A 23,988-nucleotide genomic window follows, 5' to 3' on the forward strand; every position below is an offset into this window, starting at 1 on the left:
CACACACACACACACACACTCATTGACATAATACACTCCCTAGCCCCTTACTCTAACCTTACCTATCTTACCCAACCCTTAAATCAAGTCTTAACCCTCAGCCCATTGAAAGAGTGAGGACCGGACAAAATGTCCTCACTTTTCAAAATGTCCTCACTCTGTAGGGTCTTTGCTTAAAATTGTCCTGACAAAGATATAAGTACACGAACACACACACACACGCACACACAATTTGGCAGAGTACTGCCTGTCAGAATGCCAAAGACACCACTCTCCATAAATTTACTTTGAAGGAGTTCTGACTGGGTAATAGCTTGTATGGAAAATACTGTCACAAAAAAAACACTTACTCAAACACACAGACACGCAGACACACAAACACACACACAAACACAAACACAAACACACGGACACACGGTCACGTTGTACGAACACAATCTCGAATCCCCTTATTTATAATTGCATTCTTGACACAAGAATTGGAAGGAGACACAGCACCACTGGCATTAATTAAAGAGAATCATATTTTATGAAGCAATTCTCAGGAAGTAAGTGCAGCACTGACCCTCCAGCCCCACCCCAGACAGACAATGTCAAATAAACTAACACAGTTAAATTAGGGCATAGACCAGACCAGTCTGGGCTAGGAGCAACATCACCCTACTAGCAACCCGCCTTAGCAACCCGTAAGTAGGCCTGTGTGTTGGCGAGGTTACTAGAGCAGAACTGGGCCTTGTACAATACTGAAAACACACACACTCTGGTTTCTGTGGGTATATGTGCCCTGTCACTGTGGTTGGATAAGCTTTTCGTGGTGCAACATGCAAGCCCCAGACCTGGTGAGTACAATGTGTGGCACTCCTGTATTTCCTTGATATAATTCATGGCCGATTCAGCCAATGAGGACCCTGTTTGAATTCTGGAGCACCACACATATTGCTTCACCGGTCATGGGACAATAGAGAGAGAGAGGATGAGCTTGAGGCTGCACTGGGATCTCTTACAAACTCAGGTACTCGACTAGCCTGGCGCACACTGCACTAGGCTGGACTGGACTGTTTAATGCATACAGTCTGGCCAAACAGTGATTCCGATAAATCAAAGCAGATTAGGGGAACAAGGTAAATCAAAAAGAGGAGCAATTCAGCAAAGTAAAACAAATTGGATCTGACGACTCGAAACAGGAATTGATGGATCAGAACAGGCAGGACAGTGCTAAGCAGAGTGCAGGACCATTCAGCAAACTCAAGGGACAGATGGATCAAAACAAGCACTACAGTCTTTGTGGATGTACTAAATTCATCAAGTAACCAAATCTCTGAACTGAGTTTTCTACAAAAGACTTCAAGAAATGAGATGGGCTTCAGTGTGTGCGTGTGTTTGTGACGGCACATGTGTGCCTGTGTGGGATAATCAAACTACTTGAGGCAAAGCTTTAGATTGCAGCTTAGTGAGGGCTAGAGGAAGATGAGGATCATTGGCTGAGTGATGTACGCATTGTGTGTTGAATATCCATGCAAAGCAAACTGTGTTTTTCAGAAATAGCAGGAGAAGGAAAACAGAGGATGGGCGAAAGAAAGCACCGCAGAGTCACGCTGCAATGGACTAACACATGATCACCGCACATGCAAAACACACACATGTCATGCACCCTCTCGACATGAAACACACACATTCAATATTAGACATGTGCAGCATTGACACACTCTACTGCCCCGACTGGTTTCAGGCTTTCGGTGACATGAAGCTTTTGGGAGAACATGCAGGGCAGCACAAAGGGATGATTTAAAGTTTAGGAGATCAGCATGATACAAACACTTCATCAGAGCCACTTCAAGCCAAACCAGTCCAGTCTAGATCAGCATAGACAGCAGACAAGTCACCACCATGCTGCCCCTCGGCACTCTACCAAAGTCAGCTTTTAAATATTTCACCTCCCATTGATTAAGGTCAGGACTGAGCAGACAGGCGCATAGCAGATCTTTGACCAGTGCTTTGGGGGAAAGTGAAGGACATTATGCTATATTACCCAGCAGGCACCAGGTGGTGGCGGTGCAGAGGACACCATGGCAACGCCATGAAAATGTCATGGCAACACCATAGCAACTGTGGCCTCATTTGCTCGCTGGTGGTGTGGTGCAGCCCAGACTTGCTACAGTGGCGTGGTCGTCAGATACACACTTCAGTCACATCAGTAATAGTAACAATGTTCATTAATTATTTCATCAATCAATTAATTGATCATCATCATCAACAATCAGTCAAAAGGAGCAAGAACACAGTATCTACTGGTCTCTGTTTTTTGCTAAGTGATAGACAGAAGAATGAGCTGACTCAAAAAGAAAAGTGATCAAAGGGGGAAAAAGCAAAGGCCAATGGATGTGTTGATCAGCAAAGTGACGTGATCACCATGTGATAAAACTTTTAAAGAGGAGAGGTGGAGGATGTTCTTAGCTTTCTAATGAAAAGAAAAAACAGGAGAAAGAACCGCAGAGGAGGAGAAAGCAAAAGAGACTGTGTGAGAGAAACATAGTGATGTGTGAAAGCAGCGAGTGTCACAAAGTAATGTTAGGTAGTACGAGAGGAGTGACAGACTGATAGCTATAGTAGATATAGATGAATAGAGTTTAGACTTTTACTTGTCTTTTTTGTCACAGGCACTAATGTCTTCACAGTCATATAGGAGGAATCGAAATTCAAAAATGATTTCAGTGTCTAGAATCGCTACAAAGCTAAAACATTTAAAACTATTTCATCTAACACTTCCTCCAAATATACCAAACTTAACTAATATATATATATATACCTGTATGTATATATATGTATATATTTATTTGTACAGATATATTTCTTTATAGATAAATGATATAATTCAAATGATAATTGAATACAATAAAATATCTCAGTTAAATCACAGTATAACATGGTACATTCTCAGAAACATAGTATATTTTAATATATTCTTTTTTCTCAGCATTAAATAAAATAAATAAAACAAAATAAGCCAGAGGGTTTTTTAAGAGTCACTTCTGTTCATGCAGTCACAGACTTAAGTATTAGCGCCTCAGTAGAAATCAATAATGCTCAATGACATACCAGGTTTAAGCCCTGTTGATTGGTCGAAAAATGACTGTGTTCTACTACACGTGAAGCAGTCGAACTGTTGCCGTGGGTTCCACTGTCGGGGTGCAGAGTCAAGCGAGCGCACTACCTCACTGAAAGGTGGCCGCCCTGGGTCCTAAGCATTTGCTACAGTTGAACTACACAACCCTCCTGCCACAAATCTTTGAGATTTCATTCAGCAAAACATGCAATGACGCTGGAGTTTTCCAAAAGATGGGTAACGGCAAAAGCATTTCTCGAAATAAACAAATAAAACAAAAACAAAGACAGATTGCTTTTAAAAAATTGCCCCGTACAGACCTAGAAAAAAGCAATGCATGTGCAGGTAATAAAAGTTACAGTCTGCTCTCACTGAAAGGCAAAGGAGTCCAAAGGGGAATGGAGAAGGTCGACTAACCCTTCGATCTGTGACAACATGCACAAACACAACGCACAGTCCCTCACATCGCAGGTCAACCCGCCCCCACCCCCCCTCCTTCGAGCCTTTATCAACAGCATCCAAAAAGCTACAAAGTCTAAAAGTAGGTGTTCTTTTGCTACATCATGTCAAAGCTACATTCAACTACAATAAGAAGAGCTGGGCTGTGGCTGGTCTTAGTGTGAGGGATGAAGTGGATGTGTTGACCTTATGAAAATCCAGAGTGTGTGTGCGTTGCAATGTTTGCAACATTGGCACCGTTTATAAAGTAGATGGCTTTTGGCACAGCTCACAGAAGGTTCAGTGCTACAGTCCACCGCACTCTGTCGAACACATTTCATATGCACGTTGGTCAGCCCGAGCCAGGTGCCGCAGACTTTAACTCATTATTACAATCACATCTGATTGAAATAGGTGACATCTATCTATCTAGCTGTAAGAAAAACCAATGATTATGTTGAGCATCTGACTCTGGCTGAAACAAATGATCTCATTTTTAAAATAGAGGACAAACAGTTACAATGTCTCAGATGCAAACAGATGTGCCATCACATCCCTGTCACATTGAAGATGGGAATATTGCTCAAAGTCAAACAGTCATCTGAAAATCTTGATAACAGGAGTTATTACCGACTGCCTTCAGTGAAGTCTCAGCTACTGTGTGTGCACCTAAAACCGGAACGTAAAAACATTCACAGTATATCGTTCAGTCTTATTTGCCGAAAGGAAATAGTCAAAGTACCAGATCGTTTCCTCAGCACAATTGTGTGTTGTACTGTGACTTGAACCTTGGTTACAGTGAATTACATTGTCCATAATCTGGAACATGAGTTAAGATTAACTGAATAGCTTTTCACGTACGAAAAATATGTTACCTGCAGATTGTGCAATTACAACTCGGGCCGTATGTTCTGAAAAATACAATGAGGAATTGTGCTTCATATAATCCATCATCTACAAACTCTGCAAAGATGCAATATGGTAGTGTAATACAATAATATCCTAAGAGAGCTTTTGCAATGCACAATTGTCTCCACAGCTTATTTGAATATTATGCAGCCATCTAGTGCCAATTACAGATATTGCACCAATCATCCCCTTGATCCACTTACATGATGGTGAATTATGTGTGGCTCACATGTGGAAAGGAAAGATGGGGGCTTTATACTACGAAAACAAATTGCTTGAAAAACCAATCTTGCTTAAAAGCTCTTGAGTGGAAATTTGGCACTGCTGTTGAATCATTCCCACTTCCAACACTAGCCACATCCAGCCTGCTCCTTATTAAAACACTAACACAGTGAGAGAAATATATTGATAGAATAAAAAAGAGGGGATGGGGAGAGAAGTCTGAGTAGGAAAGAAAAGAAAAGACAGTCAAAGAAAACCTGCTACATGTCTTTTTTGTTCTTATTGTTATTTCTCTTCTCAAAGTTCAGTTTGTTGTTCAAATGCACGACAAGCTCCGACAGGGAGGAGGAGAAGTGGTTCCTGTTCAATCTGACTGGTTAAAAGAGTTTCTAGTAAAACATGACATCACGTGGATGGTCCTGGGGTAGAGCTAGATGGGTCTGATGTTGTCATGAGGTCAAAGGGCAAATAAATAGCACTGTCCTCGCTGCCCAGTGAAAGGTTATCAGGCAGACAGAGGGCACGGGAGAGGTGACTGCATTGCTTTTTATATCAACTGATTTACCAAAGGGAAAAAGAGGGGGCAGTCTCTCCGACACCAGGGAACAGTCCACCAATCCAGTTCAAAAGCCAACAGCCAATGAGGACAGGGAGGCAGAGTCTATTGACCAAACAACTGGCATCTTCTGGGGGAGGGTGGGTCCATCCACATCCCACCGAGGTGTGTTCTCAAAGCCAGAGGGAGGGAGACGTTGTGAGCATTCATCTGATTGTGTGAGCGTGTGTGTGGGTTTGTGTGTACAAATATGACATCATTACTCACAGATTGGAGACTACTCTTATCCATAGTTGTGACTCGGGGAGGGGAGGAGAACCGAAGATGACATCACAAAGCTCAATTCTGAGCGGAGGACAAGTTCAGGGGCTGCTGTCCGCGGCGATGCAGCCTCACCTTCACTCTCGTCATCGTGGGAACCATCCAGACGGACATAGCTCAACGTGGTGTGGCGTCTCACTGTCGCTCTCACCAGAACGTGTACAATGGAGCGGGTGGCGGTAGCGTTGCTCTCACACAAAGCAGTGTTAGCAATAGCACTACAGTCCAAATTAGTTCCCGCAGTGATGGCCGCTAATTGATCACCTATGGTCACCAAGGCAGCTGTGTCTCTTGTGTTATCCCTGGCTGCAGCTACCATGGCACCACGGTTCTCACTAGCAGTGGTGCTCGCTCCCACGTCTCCCTCTCTCCTCTCCCCCTGTCATACCTCACTCTCCAGGCTGGAGAAATGGGCCGACCCTCGGCGCGAGCACAGGCTCTTGGCTTTGAGAGGCAGGTGGGGGGAGTAGAACCTCCGCGGTTGTGGCACCGAGCGCAGTCTCTGATATTGGAGTTTGGCACTGGCCGAAGCCTGAGCCTGTCCCTGGCCCCCCATCCCTACCCCAGCAGGTGGCGAGATGGGGGATGTGGAGGGCGGAGGCGGGATGGGCATCGGGAGAGAGGAGGGAGACATGGACGGCTGCTGGGGTGGCGACGGTGAAGGCTGAGGCGGATGGTCTGTGGGCTGTGTGCTGAGGCTGAGGTTAGATTGGCTGCCGGATTTGGACTGATCTGGTTTGGGAGGCAGAGGCTTGGGGCGAGAGACTCCGCTGAAGCTGTGGCAGTGGGGGAGAAGCTCTTCCTGGCTATGGGAAAGGGTTGTGGCTCCTCTTTTGGAGTGGGAGGTGTGTGAGCGACTGTGGGGATGTGGGTAAGGATGGGGCTGGGGATAAAGGTTACAGGAACACATGGTGGGTCGCCCTGCTTCTTCACCTCTGTCCCTAGATCTCCCCTTGCTCTTCCCTCCTCCACTCTTCCATTTTTTCTCTCCCTTCACAGGGATCTTATCCATTGACCAGTATCGTCTAGGAGGAGGAAAGGACGTTGGGGGTGGCGGCCACTGTGAGCTTGACCCCCCTAGCCCTCCCTCTGATCCCCAACCTGCACCTGGCCCTGAACCCCAGAAATCCCCACCAAACCATCCCTCTGCCCGAGTTCCTATTAAGGAATCATCCCGACTGTTGATACTGCCCCCTTTCTCTCTGGAGGGGTAGGTGCCAAAGAACCAGCCTCCTCCACCTATTCCTCCTATTCCACCAGTTGCCGCTGCACCTCCCTCCCAATATCTTTCGAAACGACCAAACCCCCCTGACGAGCCTTCATCTGAGTAACTGTCCTCTGCCCTGGCTCTGTCCCTCTCTGACTCGGACACCGCCCCCCTACCTGCTCTCCTTCTCCTTTCCTCACGCTCCCTCAGTCTCTCCCTCTCCTCCTCATTCTCATCATTATCAACATTGCCATCTTCAGAGTCCCACTCTTGGAAGGATAGCCCTTCTCTTGTCTGTGCTTTCTCTTTTTCATAATGCATTAACAAAGGACGCCGCTCTCCAACTCGACCGCTATCGTCTCTTTCCATTTCTCCACTTCTTCTCCGCTTTGAGGATGGAAGTAGCGGATGGAGGGATGTTGGTGGAGTACTAGAGTTATCTCCTCTTCCATTCACCCAAAATTTGACTGATGCAGGGAGTTTGTGAAGGTTAGGATAGCGCTTGCTTGGGGTTTGATGTCTGGAATGGGAGCGTGAGGATTTGGGATGTCTGTCCCTGCTTCTACCACTGTCCTCCTCTTCCCTGTCATTGCCCTCATCTCCTCCCTCTCTCCTTCCTCTGTCTCTCTCTCCTTCCCAGGAATCTCTCCCTTTCTCCCCAAATGTGCTCCTATACTGAGCAGAGAAGGAGGAGTAGTCTTGAATTTCTCCTTCCCTGTCTCCTTCTGCCTCTCCTTCCCTCTCTGCCTCTACATCTCCCTCCTCTGGCTCAGATCGTTTCCCCCCAGTTGATTTCCTCCTTTTCTTTGTCTTCAGTGCCTTCTTTTTCTTCTTTTTCACCTTTCGCCGCTTCCTTTCTCTCTCTCGCTCTCTTTCCCTTTCTTCCCTCTTTTTCCTCTTTTTGTTCTTTTTCTTCTTCTTCTTCTCTTTCTCCTTCTCTTTCCTCCTTTTCTTTTCCCTTTTTTGCCTCTCAGAATCGCCGCCCGTTCCACTCCTCTCTCTTTCACTCCAGCTTGCCCACCACTCTTGGAGTTGAGATAGTTGACTCCCCCCTCTCTCCCTTTCTCTCTCTCTGTCACCCCAGGATGTTCGTGGTTTTCTGGGGGGTATGGGTGGTGGCAGGCGCCCGTGGCTGAAGGAACGAGGCCGGATGATTGAGCGCTCCCTGTCCCTCCCCCTACCGAGGAGGAGGCTTGACTCTTCTGTCAGCTCCTCATCGTCATCATCATCCTCTCCATCTATTCCTCCAGTCCTGTCTCGTGTGCTCCTGGAGGAGCTGTAAGAGTAGGTGGGAGAGGTGGAGCGAGAAGATGAGGCAGATGAGGATGTGGATGTGGATGAAGTGGTCGACGAAGAGGTCGAGGACGTATAGTGCAAGGACGCAGACGGAGAAGGAGGTGTATAGGTGGGGCTGAGGGGTACTGGCACTGGAAGTGAGAGCGGGGGAGAGAGCGGGCGTGCCCTTCTCCCTCCTCCCTCCCTCACTTCATCTCGTGCTGCTCCCCTCCGCCCCAGGGGCAGAATGTTCTCATACAGTGGCCCTCCAGGCTCTTTGGGCTTTTTGGGTCTGCGTTTCCTCCAGAAGGATGAGGGGAGAGGGGGAGAGGGGTGTGGCAGTGGGGGTGTAGGAGGCAGAGGGGCCTGACTCTTAGGAGGCACTCTGGGAGTGCCCAGAGATTTAACGGCCCCTTTCCCCTGACCTCCGCTGCCACCTCCCACCACCCTCTTCCCCACCCCATGGTCCATGCCCTTTTCTGAGTAGAAAGCCACAGTGGCTGGAGGTGGCTGGGGGTGGCCCCTGGGCATAGTCTTGGGGGTCTGGGACCCTGCCTGCTGCTCCATGCAGGGCCCCAGTCCCTCAGGGTCAATGGGACCATAGTATCTCTTATAACCATCGAGTCCCCCACCCCCTCCAGCACTTGGAGCCCAGTTTGGTGGGACTTTCTGAGCAAAGGGTCCCATGTCAGTGACGGGCCACCTTACAGCCATAGGGTTGGTAGCTGTAGCCGTTTTCGGCAGTCTCCAGCGATCCACCACAGCCAGTCTGCGATCTGGCCGAGGCAGAAAGGTGGTGCAAGGGAGGGGTGCGCCGGCAATGGGGGTATTGGAGGGGCCCAGTGCTGTCCCAGAATGCACCATGGTGGGAGGTGAGCCTGGTAGAGGTGTTTTGTAGACAGTCTGTGGTTGCTGCTGTTGCGGTTGTTGCTGCTGTTGCGACATGGCAATAACTGGGTTGGTCATAGACGTTGAGACAACATGTGGCTGGGATGGGACTGTCACCATTGCTGTATGGTGATGAGTGGGCAAAGATTTTGCTCCACCTGGTGCTGTTTCATCCTCAAAGCTGCAACAGCTATACATGCCCTGAGAAGAAGAAAACATAAATTAAATAACCCTACGTAAAATAAGACCTGATTTACTAAGTAAAATGAAATGTAATAAACAGTATTTTCTGAATAAATTCAATGCTTTGGGGATAATGGTGCAGAAATAAAATGGGAAAAAGTTTGACAACATAAATGTGTACAGATGCAAATATGCCACACACGTACAAAATACGTTTTATTGAATGTACATGTTGGGCCATGGTTTTGTGTGAAACCACACTTCGGCCTACATGTGCCATCAAAGCCGGAAGCAGCATGTCCCTCCAGGACTCCGTCTCCCAGGGGCCATTAAAAACCAGAGCAAGGAACTCAATGTCCCAGAGGGCATCAACTTCACACAGAGGGGTGGAAACCCCCTCCAGGGACACAGGTCTCAACTCCCATTGGTCACTCTGGACCCCATGACCTGTGAGGTCACCGGGCCAATATAAGCTAAGTTCTCCAGCTTCTGGATCTCTCTCTCTCGATCTCTCTCTTTCTAAACTCCCTCAACGGAGAGAAGGCTGTCGAGCCTCTCCTGCCTCTTCCTACGATCCTTCCACAGGAGGGAAGGCTGTGGAGCCTCTTCTCCAGCTCACATCTTCTCTTCCCATCCAACTCTTCGAGAGGAGCACAAAGGTGCAGCTTCCAGCTCATCTCAGCAAGGAAACCTCCTCGCCCTCCAAGCTCTACCAACGTCCTAGCAGCGATGCGATGTCCTGCAGGAAAACTTCAGCCAGCAACTGAGCTATACCGCTCAACCGAAACCAGCAAGACGACACAAAACTGCGAACTGCACAGCAACTTCCTTTTTCCCCTTTCCACGGACTGGTAACACAACTGGGCTTAATAATTATACTAGGCTAAGCAAGACTGTTTATTCGATTCTGTGTGAGGTTTATAAGCTTGATTTGTGGTGTTGTGATATTTTGGGTACAAGTTATTGAGAAAGTAATGTTAGTCTGTTATGCTCTTCACAGTCTTTCGTTGCATCCAATCTAGTAACTTCCTCTAATTTGGCACACACACAGACACACGCATAACTCTTCACCTCATTATCTCTACAGGTCGTAAACATTCCAATAGGTGGGGGACGGGTGTTATCTCTTTGGCCAGCGACCATCTTGAAAGCACGCTGACTCACACAGACACACACACATGTATACACACATACCTATCTTTGTTTAGCAATTATACCGTTAGTAATTTGTGTTTTTATACTTTATTATATTCATAATAAATGTTTTTCTTTCACAAATGTTTTCTTATTAATGTTGCATAAGTGAATTTCGCCAACCTCTACACTGTCAAGAACCCCATATCTTTCAACTTAGCTAACTATCTATATGGTAATTTTGGTTATAGTTATTAATTTAATTGTTAATCAGAGTTCCAAATTTGTAGTTAGAACCTTAATCAATGAGACTTAATCAATAAATTGGCTATCTTTTCCCTTCCTTTGAAGGGTGGTGCCCGAGGTAACTTTAATCAATTAAAGTTATTATTTAATATTAATAATAAAATATTAATATTTAATATTTTATTTTGATAACCAAATTTATTGAATGCCGAAAGGCACACCATTTTATGGTATCACGTTTGATGCATTATGGCACAACATACACAAGTGATGGAGAAAGGGAGAGAGAAATAGGGAAGTGGATGAAAAAAGAAATCATAAAGCAGCAACACAATTTAGTTCCAGTTTTCCAAAGAAATGCAAGATTGTTATTTTAAAGATAAATAACCATTTCTATTTATATCACTGCTGTGTATTGTTTGGTTCATGAAAATACATACATAAATGCATAAATCATAACCACAGTGAGGAAATGGGATAAATGATCAGTACAGCTACAATAATCACATGCATATGGTGTGGGCTGTTTCTGTCAAGGTCACTGTCAAAGGAACAGGATATCCAGGGTGTGAGCAGAATTGAATTTCAATTAATCTCGCGAATTGACTGAGTGGAATTGAATTGACCCCAGACTCACACTTTCAAACACTCACACTCGGGTAATAGATAAGGGCACACACAGGCATGAACACACATGGTTACACAAGTGTGTGAATGTAATCCACAGCATTATGGTTTCCGATGATCTTGCCTGTTGTAGTGCAGCATTCTTTATAGGGAAACTTGCCACAAAAAAAGTGGTTGTAATTTAAGATATTTAGTGCAGAAATAAAACCACACACAGGGAAAAAAAACACCTACCCTGCTGATCGCAAGGAGAAAGTCCAATTTGCCAGAACTGGTGGCCATGCAGTGGCGCAGCTTCCAGTAGACCAAGTGTTCCCAGGCAAACACCAGCAGACTCAGGCCCATGGCCACCAGCAGCATGTAGAAGACCCCGGCCATGTTGTCAATATCCAGTTTACTGCTCATCACCTCAATTTTGTCATTATGGCAAATACCAGAGAGCCAGAGGCGCTCCAGCATCTCAATCTCATCTGGAAAGGGAACAGAAATGAATGAGGTTAGAAGAGGGTAAAATTAAAGAGGCCTTTCAAAGAGAGAGAGAGAGAGAGAGAGAAATGGAGGGAGCAGAGTAGACGAGCAGGACTGAAGTGCACAAGGGGGGAAAAAAATAGGAAAAGACAAGACAAAGGGGTTAAGGGATGAGAGAAGGGATCATGTTGGATAGAAGAATTAAGGCTGGGAGGCTTGGGGTTATTTCAAGATTGTACAGCAAAACAGACACAGAGAGATAGACAGAGATAGCTAGATATGACAGAGATAATAAGCAGTAAAGTACAGGTACACAGTATTTTCTGGTGTTTGCCCATTATCCAAGGTGTCTCCTCAAGTTCAGAGGTCAGTAAAAACAAAAAGCAATGCAGTGTCCAAAGTAACAAAGAGGAAGGACACTGAGACACAGAGGGAGAGAGTCCAAAACAATGAACTAGCACTGAGAAGTAAAATGGCACCGACAACCTAATCTCAACATTGTAACCCCGAGTAAATGAGGAGAGGAGGAGAGAGGGAGACCAGGAGCGACAGCGAGAGGGTCGGCTGGAACGAGAGCGGGAGAGAAGTAATAAGAGAGTTGGGAAGAATATTTTATAAGGAGACTTTTATAAAGAGAGGGAGGGAGAGGTATTCTTTCTCTGTCCACGAGTGCATCAAGGGAAATGAGACAGACGGAGAGACAGAGGGAGTTAGAGGGAGCGGGAACAAGGAAAGCAGAGATGGAGGACGAGAGGCTGAGATTGTGTCATTATGACAAACAGAGGGAACACTCCTCGGCTTGAGGATAAGAGGAGAGGAAAAAGAGGGAGAAGTGTGAAGAGAGAGTGAGCACCGATAGGGAGGGACAGAGACAGAGGCGGAGGAGAAGATCATAATCATTTAATTGTGCTGGAGGGATGGTCAGAATCTCCATCAAGGTGGTAAGCTCTCGGGGATTCAAGATTCCCATCTGTTAACCTACCACGAACCAGGCAAGACCACTTTAACGCAGAACTCTGCCTTTTCATTTATGATCTCACCGGCCTTACGGAGCCACACTGCCCCGCTAAACGTTTGATTGGATGTGGCAGCTGCCGGTGTAACCATAGTGATGGACAGCCAGAAGATGCGGCGCATGATTCACGATGGAATTAAAGAGGCGTATTCTTCAACAGGACTCGTAATGAGAGCTTTCTGTTACACTAATAGAAAAGGCAGGATGAGCAGCGCTGCAATAACCAGGTCTGAAGGTTGCATTTTACTGCATATTACAGTCTCCGAACTAGTCAAGTCAAACGGGTGGAGCAGGGTTTAAATGCTGACAAGTCGCACATCCACCTGCAACGCTGCGAAAACTCAAGCCTTCTCATTCGTGCCGTCATTAGCTGTTGCTCGTGTAGCTAAGATGAAGCCGACTCACTCATCTGTGGGATGTGGCTAATGTGTCTCCTGTAGAACATCATTAGCCAATCAGCCGTGGCTTCCAGCTCGAGCAGCAGATGGACACAGAGCTGCCGCGGCCCACAGGCAGGATACAGGTAACAAGTCCCTGTCTCAGATTCACTCACATTCCGGGACACAAAGGTTTGTTTTTAACTTTAGAGCGGAGCCCCACTGAGCAGGATTTATCGGTGTCGTTGACCTTCAGTCGCAGCGATGTGTCCAAACAGGAGCCTGATGTGAAAATGGCGAGTGTCTTCGTTGAAGGGTGCAGATAAACAGGTAGTCTCGTGTCTGCCCTCCACTTCACAAGTCCCAGCCAAATCCTTTCTGTAAGCTCTAAGTCTCATCTCCTGGCTTTTCCTGCCATTTGACTTTCCGTGATTCATCTTGTGCGTCTTCGTCTCCCTCTTTTTACAATCTGACTCTCTGCTCGCTGCGCCTAATTCTTCCCTCCCTCAGACCTTTGTGATGGCAGTTGTCTCTACCTCTCAGTCGCAGCCAGCTCAGGCCTGCCAAAGCTGACAGGTGTGTCAAATCCACACTCCACCTCTGTCGTTCCTGGCAGGTCAGGTCAGGTAGAGTTGGCACACTGCAAACGCAAAGCTGGCATGCACCACAAAGACATTATTTAATAAAGGAAACGCTATTTGCGTGTCTCGCTGTTTGTGTGTTTGGAAGTGGCTGTGTGCAAGTTTTCCCTTTTTGCAGTGTGCCAAATGTGGCACGACGCCAGACATGTCCAGAGACGCCGAGCTCCACAGTGGTTGAGCAGCAAACCATGACCCGTCCAATCCGATGCTTTTATCACAACACGACAAACCTCTCGGCATTCACTGCAAGATTTCAGAAAAAAAAAGAAAAGCCAAGAGCTGCAAACCCAGCCTCTCACCATTTTTGTTTTTTTACATCTGCTCACTGAATAATATATTCTTGGTATCAAAATCATGATACTATGCAAAAAAAATAGAGGTGGATCTGATAAGAAGAAAAAAGAGGAATCTTGCTGCTCTGGAGTTTTTCCCTTTATCAGGAAACAAGTTGTAGTGAGATCAATGGACCATCTATTAAAGCCGTGGTATGAATCACCAGAGGCTACAGCGAGCAGAACAATACACTCACAGGGCTGACAAAGCAGCGGCGCACTCCTCTAGTGTCCCTCTATCCTCTAATGCAGTTGTAAAATGATATGACTCAACACAGCATGGCACAATAATGATGTAACACTGTGACATGATTTAGCCCAGCTGAAGGTGTGATGCTGAGTCCTTGAGCCGCGGGGGTGATTGTTGAGAGGGCACGCTGAATGTGAGCCCCCCCTCCCTCCCTTCACATCCAAACAAACTAATCCTCTTCCTTAGTAATCCACTCCAATAATGCCTACCTATAACTAGAACCCCCATTCAACACCACCCTGTAACCAGATCCATGCGGCTTACACAGCTGATGTTTGAGCTTTTGCTGCTCAAGGACAAGGGCATGCACCAAGAACTTAAACAAACAACAGCAGACACAGTCATGGCTGTCTGGGCTCCTGGTTTTTCCTCCACACACAGACACACATCCCTCTTTCAGCTCCAGATGTCAGTCTCGTTTAATAGATCTTGGCACCAAATTGGCATTATCAGTGTGTAAGCAGCTAAAGTGTCTGCACGCCAGAAACAGCTAGAGGACTTTGTCCGCCACGCCATAAGCAAAGCTGATTTAAAACATGAGGATAAGCCAAACAAGCAGCAACCGATTGAGACAATAAATGCGTGTGGCGGACTGTGTGAAATGACAATGAAGCATTTGTGTAGTGGCAGCTATTGCTAAAAACAGAATCTCTCTGTAAAACACAAAAGAAACGTCCTCCCATGGATTAATCCAAGACACAAGTCTGTGCAGCGGACGAACAACATTCTAACAGTGCTCTCGTACTGTAGCTATCAATTATTTAATAATTTAATCTATTTTCTATATAACTCTTTTTGCCTCAGCACAGTCTTTCCACACCTCGTGTTCCGGGTATTTTCAGGTGTTTCTCCTCAGTTTTTTTCTTCCTCACACTTCCTCACTCTCTGTGTCTGTCTCAGCTAATCTCTAATGAGTGTAAATCTGTCACCGCACAAGTTGTGATGATCCTTTTTTTACAACATTGACTCACACAAGTAAATCCTTTTTTTTTTTTTTTTTAGCAGTCGGAGCGAGAAAACGGGAAAGAGAGTGAAAGTCGGAGAGAGAAATGAGTGAAAAGGAGCGAGGGCTCGTGCACCTTCACCATCAGAATTAAGTCATTTTTGCAAAGCTCAAGATGAACAACTAACATTGTTCTTCCTCCCACCCCCTCGTTTATTTCTCATCCTCTCTTCAAAACAATAAAGAGACCTACAAACCTCTTTAGCAGCACCATCAGCCCTCTCCTACACACCATTATTCCCTCTGTCACAATCAAAACCCCTTACAGCCATTACTCTCTCCACACCTTATACTCCCCCATCCACTTCTCCACATCCTCTCATTCATCTACCCCGTGTCCTGCATCCACCCCCCATCGTTTCTCTTTCAAATCATTTTACCCACAACCTTCCATTTGCCCCTCCGATGTCCTAATTATTTTCCTCTCCACCCTCCCCTTCCCACACAGAGTTCTTACCATCTCCCACCAGCTGCAGCAGGGCCAGGTCAAGAGGACGTTTCCAGCGTGAGTTTTTGTGCAGGGCGATACCGTAGCCTGTGGTGGCAAAAACCTTCCCCGAGCCTATGGTCATCACCTTGGAAAAGGGACAGTGTTCAGATATATAAAGAAAAATGACAGAGGCAGACATATATGTGGAGTCTGCAGTGTGTGAGCAAAGGTGCTCTTGTGGGTTAGTCCTCACCTTACAACCTTCGTCCTTCCTGGCCATATAGTTCAATACTGCAGCATCATAAATAAAAGCATCCAGTTTCCTGTAAAGGGATCCAGGGAAAATTCATTCATCATTTAATGGGGAGAGAGCGAGCAGAGGGATGGAGAGACCGGCTGAAGCAGGGGAGGAGGTGTAAAGGTGGATCTTTGCGATGTACCTGGGAAGGCAGGCGCGGTGCAGAAGTATACGGCAGACAGGCACACAATGATAGAAAGGGCATACAAAGTTAAATCATAACAAGAAAAAGGAGGGAAGGGTGGAATAGAAAGCAGGCTTGGCGGAAAGAGGGAAAACACAAGGAGAATATAATAAGGCAGAGATCAGGGAAAGATGTGTGAGTAAGAGTTAGTGGCAAGGTGGTGGAGGAGGCGGTGGAGAGCAGGAGGATGGGGATTTATATAGTGCGAAGAGCGCAGTGACAGGGAGAGAGAGGGAGAGGGGGGAGATTTACACACTTCAGGGGGAAAAGACATGGGATAGAGCCAGAGAGTGATGAGGATTATAAAGTTTAAATACAGACACGCAGAGAGAGCACACTGGGCGGGGAAAGAATGGACCAAAGGGGAGAAATGATGAGATTGCAGGGCAGAAGATGGGTGAGAGGAAGGGAGAGATAAGTACTGAGGAGCAGTAATAAAGAGAGCAGGAGAGATGCAGGAGTTTCTTGCTTTTTGCGCATGTTAATGCCGAGTTATAATTGTGGTGGCAAAGCAATGGGGAGGGAGAAACGATGACAGAGGCTTAGGATAAAGTAAACTGGGATTATCCAACACATGACGGGTGATTGAGATTTTACTAGAAAGTGGAGAGGGAAATGCTGCTTGCACTGTGTGGGAGGGTGGAGATAGCAGTGAAGGTGTAAAGGTGAGAGAATCTGTGCAGGAAGAGCGACAGAAGATGTGAAATGTTGGACTGGGTTGAAACGAGCGCCACACAGATTATATGATCGCCTGCTAGTACAAAAATGAGCACAATTAAAATAAAGAACAAAGATTAAAGATAAAAAACATATTCATAACTATCTAGATCAGATGCATCATCCTCATCTGATAGGTTGATGCACATAAATACACTTGAATGGATTTTGTGATGACATTGTATTATAAGTTGTGAAACATCTGATTACAATTGGCTTGTCATCTTAGAATACATTGTTAATTAAATCATAGGATGTCTTTACACCTGGACTATGGTCACAAACATTTGCTATGATCTCTATCGGGCGTGTTTCTGACATTGGCGTGTTATTTTAATTATCCGATTGTATTGTAAAAAGCACACTTTTCCTTTTATTCACTTCATTAATTTATTGCCACTGTAAAACCATTGTGGTTTTACTAACAGCAACATGAACATCCTTTCATTAAAACATTAAAATTGTCCTCAGGCTATCTTGAAAGCCGCTTCCGCTTCTCTCCCTTCTTCTGTAGTTCAACGCTGTCTCAACTTCCTACAATTAGTCCAAAAGGCCGAACTATCAAAAAACTATTCTTCACCCAAATATGCAAATAAAGTGAAGCATGGTTCGGTTTTATCCAGACCAACACCCCCTCTTTGGGTTGGACTGGACCCTGGTCCGAGGAACCTTTCACAGTTGTTATTTTGGTTTGGACTAAACTGAAAAGTCCGAAGGCCCATCCTAAAGAAGGTAGAAGTGAAAGTGAAAGTCTACTCATGACAGGACTTCTCCACCATTTTCATTTTTGACTAATGCAATTGCTTGGCTTCTATTTGCCTCTATTTCAGTTCAACCCTTTTGCAGTGACAACCACTATCTGAAAATAAACCATGAAAGAATGATTGGTCTGTTTTTGATTTTCTTATAAAGGCTTAATATTGAGTTGGCCTTTTGAAGAAAGGATGCTTGTTTTGGTGAGATTCCTCAGTTCTGAATTGCTGCTAAGAATGTTTCCTTTACAACTTGAGGGTCTGTACTTAATCATTGCTGTGAGCATCTTGGTTGTTGTTGTTGTACAGTGTCTTGTAAGTTCATAAAGTGAAAATTATTGTATATGTAAAGCAGACAAAAAGTTAAGATATGGAGAAAGGCAAACTGACCCAGTCTTTAGGTTGAGTATGGCATCCTCCACTCCTCTCTGGTTGTATTTGCCCATGTACTGGTGCATGCCTGGGTAGTTGGAGCGGATATTCTTTTCCGTGCTTCCGTTGGGCACCGTGCCAAACTTGAGAGGTGGGTACTGCTCCTCGGGATGCTGAAACTATCGCAGCAAGGGAAGGCGAGAGAGGAAGATGGAAGGGGCATGAGACACACCAGGCTGTGCACCAATCTGTCTGACCTATTTCTGTCCACTTTCCAGACCAACTCGCAACACTCCATGCACAGGCAAATCTTTGAGAAGAGCCCGGTCCGTGGACTTAAAGTAGTATTTAGCACTGTATTTTTATGTATTCAGGAGCTGTGGTAATTTAGTCATGTTAAATGAGATTTTATTCATTTCTAAATTCCTGTGCTTTAATCAATTTAGCATTCAAATGCATGGGATTTGGCTCACTCTAAGACTTTAATTCTCCTTCGGCTCTCCCCACTTAATCAGTATTCAAGCTACGAAGTACCTTCTTGTCCGAGAGGCCTGACACAGTGTCAATGTACTCCTCCTGGATCATGAAAGCGGCCAGGTTAGCAGTGTAGGAGGCCAGAAAGATGACGGCAAAGAAGGCCCAGATCAGCACCATGATCTTGCTGGTGGTTCCTCTGGGGTTCTCCACCGGCACAGAGTTGTTGAAGACAATGGCCCATAAAAGCCATACGGACTTCCCTATAGTGAAAGTAGACCCTCCAGCCTCTGCCCACAATGATGGAGGGAAAAAAAGAGTGAGAAATAAAGAAAGACGTTTGAGTCTAATGAGTGGTGGTAACATTATTTTTGAACATGACACAAAAGTGTATACAGTAGCAATGGAATGTAGATTCAAATTATACTTTCCTGAATGATCCGTAAAATGGGTTTACTTAATAAGAATATATCTCGCTGGCTTTTTGACACCAACGCTCATAAGGCGGCAACTATAGGTTTCAGGCATGGCAATTTTCATTCCCGCTGAGTGATCTTACAGCGATTAAAGCACATGGTTAATATCAACATTCAAAGGTCTCACACACTCCTGCTTGTATACGAAGGGAGCAACGGAGGAAGGAAGGGGAGAGATGAGAGTGAAAAAGAGGGATATATGAGAGGATGACAGAAGGCTAAAATTATGTAGAGCACAGCAATCATGCAGTAAAAGAGGCGAGTCAGGCTGAATATTGGCATCAGGGGTGCTGAATATCACAGGGGTACAAACGATGCTGTTGAATAATAAATAGCTGCTTCAATATCAAGAAGACTTGGACGCAGTTCAACATACTATTTGCCCCACTCACAGTCAGAGACTCAAGCCTGACCATCGCTTCATTTTGAATGTAACTGACACTAAGAAAACAAACTTCAATGAAACAGAAAACTTGACAATTAATTTTCTTAACCACATTCCAGGAGTGTGTTCAGTGTCCATTTGGTCCATGTGGCAATGGCTCCACAGCGCAGGCAGAGCCATGTTTCATGCTTGGAGAAACAGCTTAGACCCATCACTCACTCTTGCCATTCTGGAGACTGCGGTTGTAGCCCACAGGGCTGAAGAACTCAAAAATAAAGACTGTCACAGCGACCACAGTCAGGCACATGACGAACATCATCACCCACACTGCTGGGCTGTAGGGCTCTTTAAAGGAAAACAAAAAAGCGTATAATTACTTAATTAACTGTTTGGTATTACATTATTAATACATTGTTTTATTAAAATAGTATTATTCTTATCAATAGAATGGACAAGAATGTTTCAAGTGTATAAAGTAGACATATATATGTGCTGTGAAAAAGGTGACCATTAGGGCAAACGTACAGTACAGTATTCTCCATAAGTCCATAAACGCTGTGTTTCTATTTTACAATCATCTCACTGCAGTCTATAGGCCAATAACACTGCTCTCCCGCTGGAGCCTTGAGACTGCTGACAGAGTGAAACTATAAGTTGTGAAGACACAGGCAGCTAAGAAAAAGTAACGGCTAATTTAAATGTAAAGACCAGCAGCCAAACGCCGAGGTGTTTTATGCAAACTCAACGCTTTTCAATTAGATTAGGTCCTGCACGCCACTTAGCCTGCCTCCCGTAAACAGAGCCTCTTACCTAAGAAAGCTGATGGTGATACGGTTCCGTTGCTACGGGAGACCATGACACTGATCCCCGTCTCCACAAAAGGGACTGAAAAATCCACAACCTCCGACCGCTCCTCATTGATAGTCAGCGAGCCAATAGCCATGTCCGCTCGCTTGTAAACCACCTGAAGGGGACAACAGAGAAATCGAATCAACGGTAATTCCTGTGGAGGTTATGGGGAGACAAAGAGTGTCCTCAACAGTCCAGAGAGATTTGTTTCCTGCAGGTGAGACAGTGAAATTTCTGCACCCTGACCCTTCGTACAACCTTGGATGATAGAAGCCAAGGATACAGTCCTGTACAAACAGTGAACGTCTCTTGGGCCCTTCATCCCCGTGCTACCGTGTAGAAAAAACCTGGAAACCGCTGTGTCGGCTGATTGTACAAGTGAAATGTTAATCTACATTAGACATGGCACATCCACTCTTCAGAGCAAATCAGCAGAAAAATGAAGCGGAGCGGAAAGCAAAGCACCCTCTCAACTTTGCCAAGTCCCTGGATTACCTGATCAAAGAATGGCAGGCTGATCAAAAGGCCGACATTAGTTTGGGAAAACAAAATTTACTTGGACTTTTACATGTCAAATTAGATTAATATAAATGATCACACGGGAGAGTGCAGGGGAACTGTTCTGGAGCCCGTGACAACTGGTGTTCGGCTAGTTCCCTCCGAGACCAAGATAGAAACAGCGTGTAGCTTCAATGAAACAGCAGCCCCCATATCGACCGCAGTATGTGTGTGAGCATGTGTGTCGGTTCTTTCTGTCCGTGTGTGTTTGTGCTTGTTTTTTTATTTTTCTGCCAGCAGGTTGTGTCTTTTCTTGATGGGGGATCATGAACCTCAGTGAGTATTGCCAAGAAAATATCAAGGACTAATCGCAACTAGCCAGGGGTGTCAGCCAGCGTGTGTGCTGTTAGCGTGTCTCAAAGAGTGTCTCTGCAGATAAAGACACTGTAGGGATGTGTTTGCAGGAGACTATGTGTTCACTGTGTGATGGAAATCTGGAAATACAAGAGGCTGGAACACCAAATTTGTCTTTGTGTATTTTAATAGGGGCTTTCTGCAGAAAGGATCAACACAGAGAGTCACAGGGATCTCAGAGTGAAGATGCAGGACAGTCAAATGCAAGGATCTTATATAGGAGAACTAAGGCTGTCTCTCTGAGCCAGTTCAGACTGGTTCTGTAGGCGCAGTTTGAGAGAGGAATCTAAACACAGGGAACTGATTTACATCCTTTGGAGACATACATTCAGTTCTTTGGAGAGTAAATAAGTGATAAAAAGGTCATAAAGGTTTCAGGTCATAAAAGTATTTAGACATGTTATATAGGTTTCAGGTCACAAACAGTTCAGGTCATAAAAGTCTTTAGACAGATCTGCAGAAACTTACTTTTCAACTACAAAATAGTTTTCAACCACACTTAGTTAATTTTTCCACTACAACTGCATGGCTCATGCTTCAATCTAAATGTGTAAAGGTTCTATTACAGGATATGTTTGTGTACTGTACTGTAATAGCAGTGATTAAGTGGCCATAACTCTCACAGCAATTGATGTGACGCACATTCACCCAGAACACAGGCGCATGGGTGCAGGAGGAATGTCACTGTGCCACTTGTTGGCTGAAAATGTAACATAAAGTATGCAGAGGCACAAATATAAACCCACACACACAGACACACGCCCTTCCACATTGAGAACACTTTGTCATAAGGGCAGATAAGCACACACACGCACACACACACTAAGACTTGCCTCTCCAATCATGCCGTTCCAAACTCCATCAATTTTCTTCCCATGTTTCCCATTGGTCACTAGGTAAAGGTCATAGGTGAAGCCAACAATCTTGGCCAGTCTCTTGAGGATGTCAATGCAGAAGCCTTTGCAGCACTGCTTCATGGGAGCCACGCCCTCATGGATGGCACTGGAAAGAGTTAAAAGAGGGGGGGGGGGGGGGGGGGGGGGGGATTGTAAAGGAAACAAATAAAACTGTCAAACAAAAAGCCTATACAAAACTCATCCTTATTGAATTGTAACAGTGCATTTCAAAGTTGGATGAATTCCAAAATGAAATAGAAGGAAAATGAAACAAAGGAAAAAGGAAAAGGAAAAGGAGGAACTCAGGAGGATATGGTCACAAACAGGGAGGGTTGTGGCCGAGCCCTCGGTGACAGGTTTGATCGAGCAGTAGAAGACAGGTGCCGTCATCCCTTCGGAGGCTGATGAACCTTAAAGCTCCACTGTGGTCATATCTGATTCAGACCCCTGAGTCATTCCACTGATCCTCTGGAGAGGAGTCTGTTATTGATCATGGTCAGGGGAGTGAAGAGGCCACAGTTTTGATAGGTGATTGATGTCACCTCCATTGGACGGCATCATGAGAGCTCTGGAACTCCATTCATTACAGCGGTAAATAAAGAAGAGAAGCTACTTTCTTCTTATTATTACTTTCCTACAATAGTGTTCCGGGATTTTTTTTTCATGTGTAGTTAGTGACATCAAATGCATAATTATACATTTCAACCTAAAACTAATCTTAAGTGAATTCAAACCTGGCATTGAGGGGTCGTCTGCAGGGCACTGAGTCACGGATGCAGGTCCCCGACGCAGGGTCCGCCAGCTCCACGATGACAAATGGCCTTTCCTCCAGAGTGACAACACGCAGGTGCTGGGCATCATCAGGTGGTTTAAGGAACGGCCCGTAGCGGGACCAGGCCGGGTATCGGAGCCTCAGCACGCCATTCTCCCACCAGCCTACCTGGGGGAACAGGAGAGAGAAACATTAGAGAGGGGCGTAGTAGAGCTTAATATTAACAACAATCATTATTTTCTTTTTTTTTTATTGAAAGGATACTGTTTTTCTCTATGATGATAAGCAAAACCAGGTCTCTACAACACTAATGAACACAAAGCAAGGATCAACAAAAAACCCAAGTCATCCCACATTTGCCGTGACTCAAGATATTGTAAAAATGTGAGGAGGAGGGAGAGGTACTTTGTATTTGTTGTAAAAAATGTGTCATTTACATAATGCTTGTTAAACTTGGTATTCAGGTCTTTTATGTAGCAAAACATTTTTTTTATTAAGGTTTGGTGCAGACAGGACCACCATGGAAATAAATGTATGTTGTGTGTCGTTGTTCTTCGAGGAATGCTGGAGCAGCTGTGGCTCAGGAGGAAGAGCGTGTCGTCCACTAATCACCGCTAACCCAAAAGGTTGCTGCATGGTTAGAAACCATGCGGGCGCCTCCAGTCTGTGTGCCCAAATGTCCTTGGGCAAGAGACTGAACCCCCACATCGTCCCTGATGGCTCTGCCCGCAGTGTATAAATGTGATTTTTAAAAAAGCACTGCGCATAAAAGTGCTGTATAAATGGGTGAATGTGACTTGTACTGTCAAGAGCTATTAGTGGTAAATAAGACTAGAAAAGTGTTATATTATTACAGTCCATTTACCATTGCTGTGTGTTTAGTGAAATGTTGTGTTTTGACTCTCAGTGTCCTCCAGTAACCCTCTGTTGGAAAGTCTGTCTATTCACTATGAGGCGATAACCTGTTTACAGTAATATGATTACCTCAGCAGATTGGAAAGATTATGTTTGAGTTACTTGACATAACATTTTGCGGGTCAATGTGTTGGACGTCATACAGGAAAGTTAGAAGGAAGATGGTTGATATGACTTTTGACTATGGCTGTATTAAAAGACCTAGTTACTGGACTGATAATGGCGGCCGTTAAAATCTATAGGGATTGCTAAATACATCCATGCGAGAGTCTGTTTCTTTTTTTTTTTTCTTCTTAACTTTTTACCAACAAATTCAACAATACCAGTTCGAGGCCAACACAGCATATACATCATACAACCA

The 23,988-nt window shown here is 45.1% G+C and overlaps 1 protein-coding gene across 6 annotated transcripts in view; it reads right to left on the minus strand.

The window, feature by feature from the left end:
* Positions 1-1,949: 1,949 nt before the first annotated feature.
* LOC117777361 (glutamate receptor ionotropic, NMDA 2D) overlaps positions 1,950-23,988 on the minus strand; it is a 49,332-nt gene continuing 27,293 nt past the window's right edge. For all 6 annotated transcript variants that reach the window (XM_034612073.1, XM_034612068.1, XM_034612071.1 and 3 more), the window contains 10 exons: positions 22,675-22,880; positions 21,878-22,046; positions 20,094-20,247; positions 19,503-19,628; positions 18,483-18,712; positions 17,967-18,127; positions 15,879-15,948; positions 15,653-15,770; positions 11,344-11,579; positions 1,950-9,120 (listed from right to left, as the gene is read on the minus strand). In XM_034612073.1, the coding sequence (XP_034467964.1) occupies positions 5,932-9,120; positions 11,344-11,579; positions 15,653-15,770; positions 15,879-15,948; positions 17,967-18,127; positions 18,483-18,712; positions 19,503-19,628; positions 20,094-20,247; positions 21,878-22,046; positions 22,675-22,880 (4,659 nt within the window). In that variant the 3' untranslated portion in view covers positions 1,950-5,931. The remainder of the gene's footprint in view (positions 9,121-11,343; positions 11,580-15,652; positions 15,771-15,878; positions 15,949-17,966; positions 18,128-18,482; positions 18,713-19,502; positions 19,629-20,093; positions 20,248-21,877; positions 22,047-22,674; positions 22,881-23,988) is intronic.

The sequence above is a fragment of the Hippoglossus hippoglossus genome, chromosome 16 (assembly GCF_009819705.1).
Source record: "Hippoglossus hippoglossus isolate fHipHip1 chromosome 16, fHipHip1.pri, whole genome shotgun sequence".
In the NCBI taxonomy this organism is placed as follows: Eukaryota; Metazoa; Chordata; class Actinopteri; order Pleuronectiformes; family Pleuronectidae; genus Hippoglossus; species Hippoglossus hippoglossus.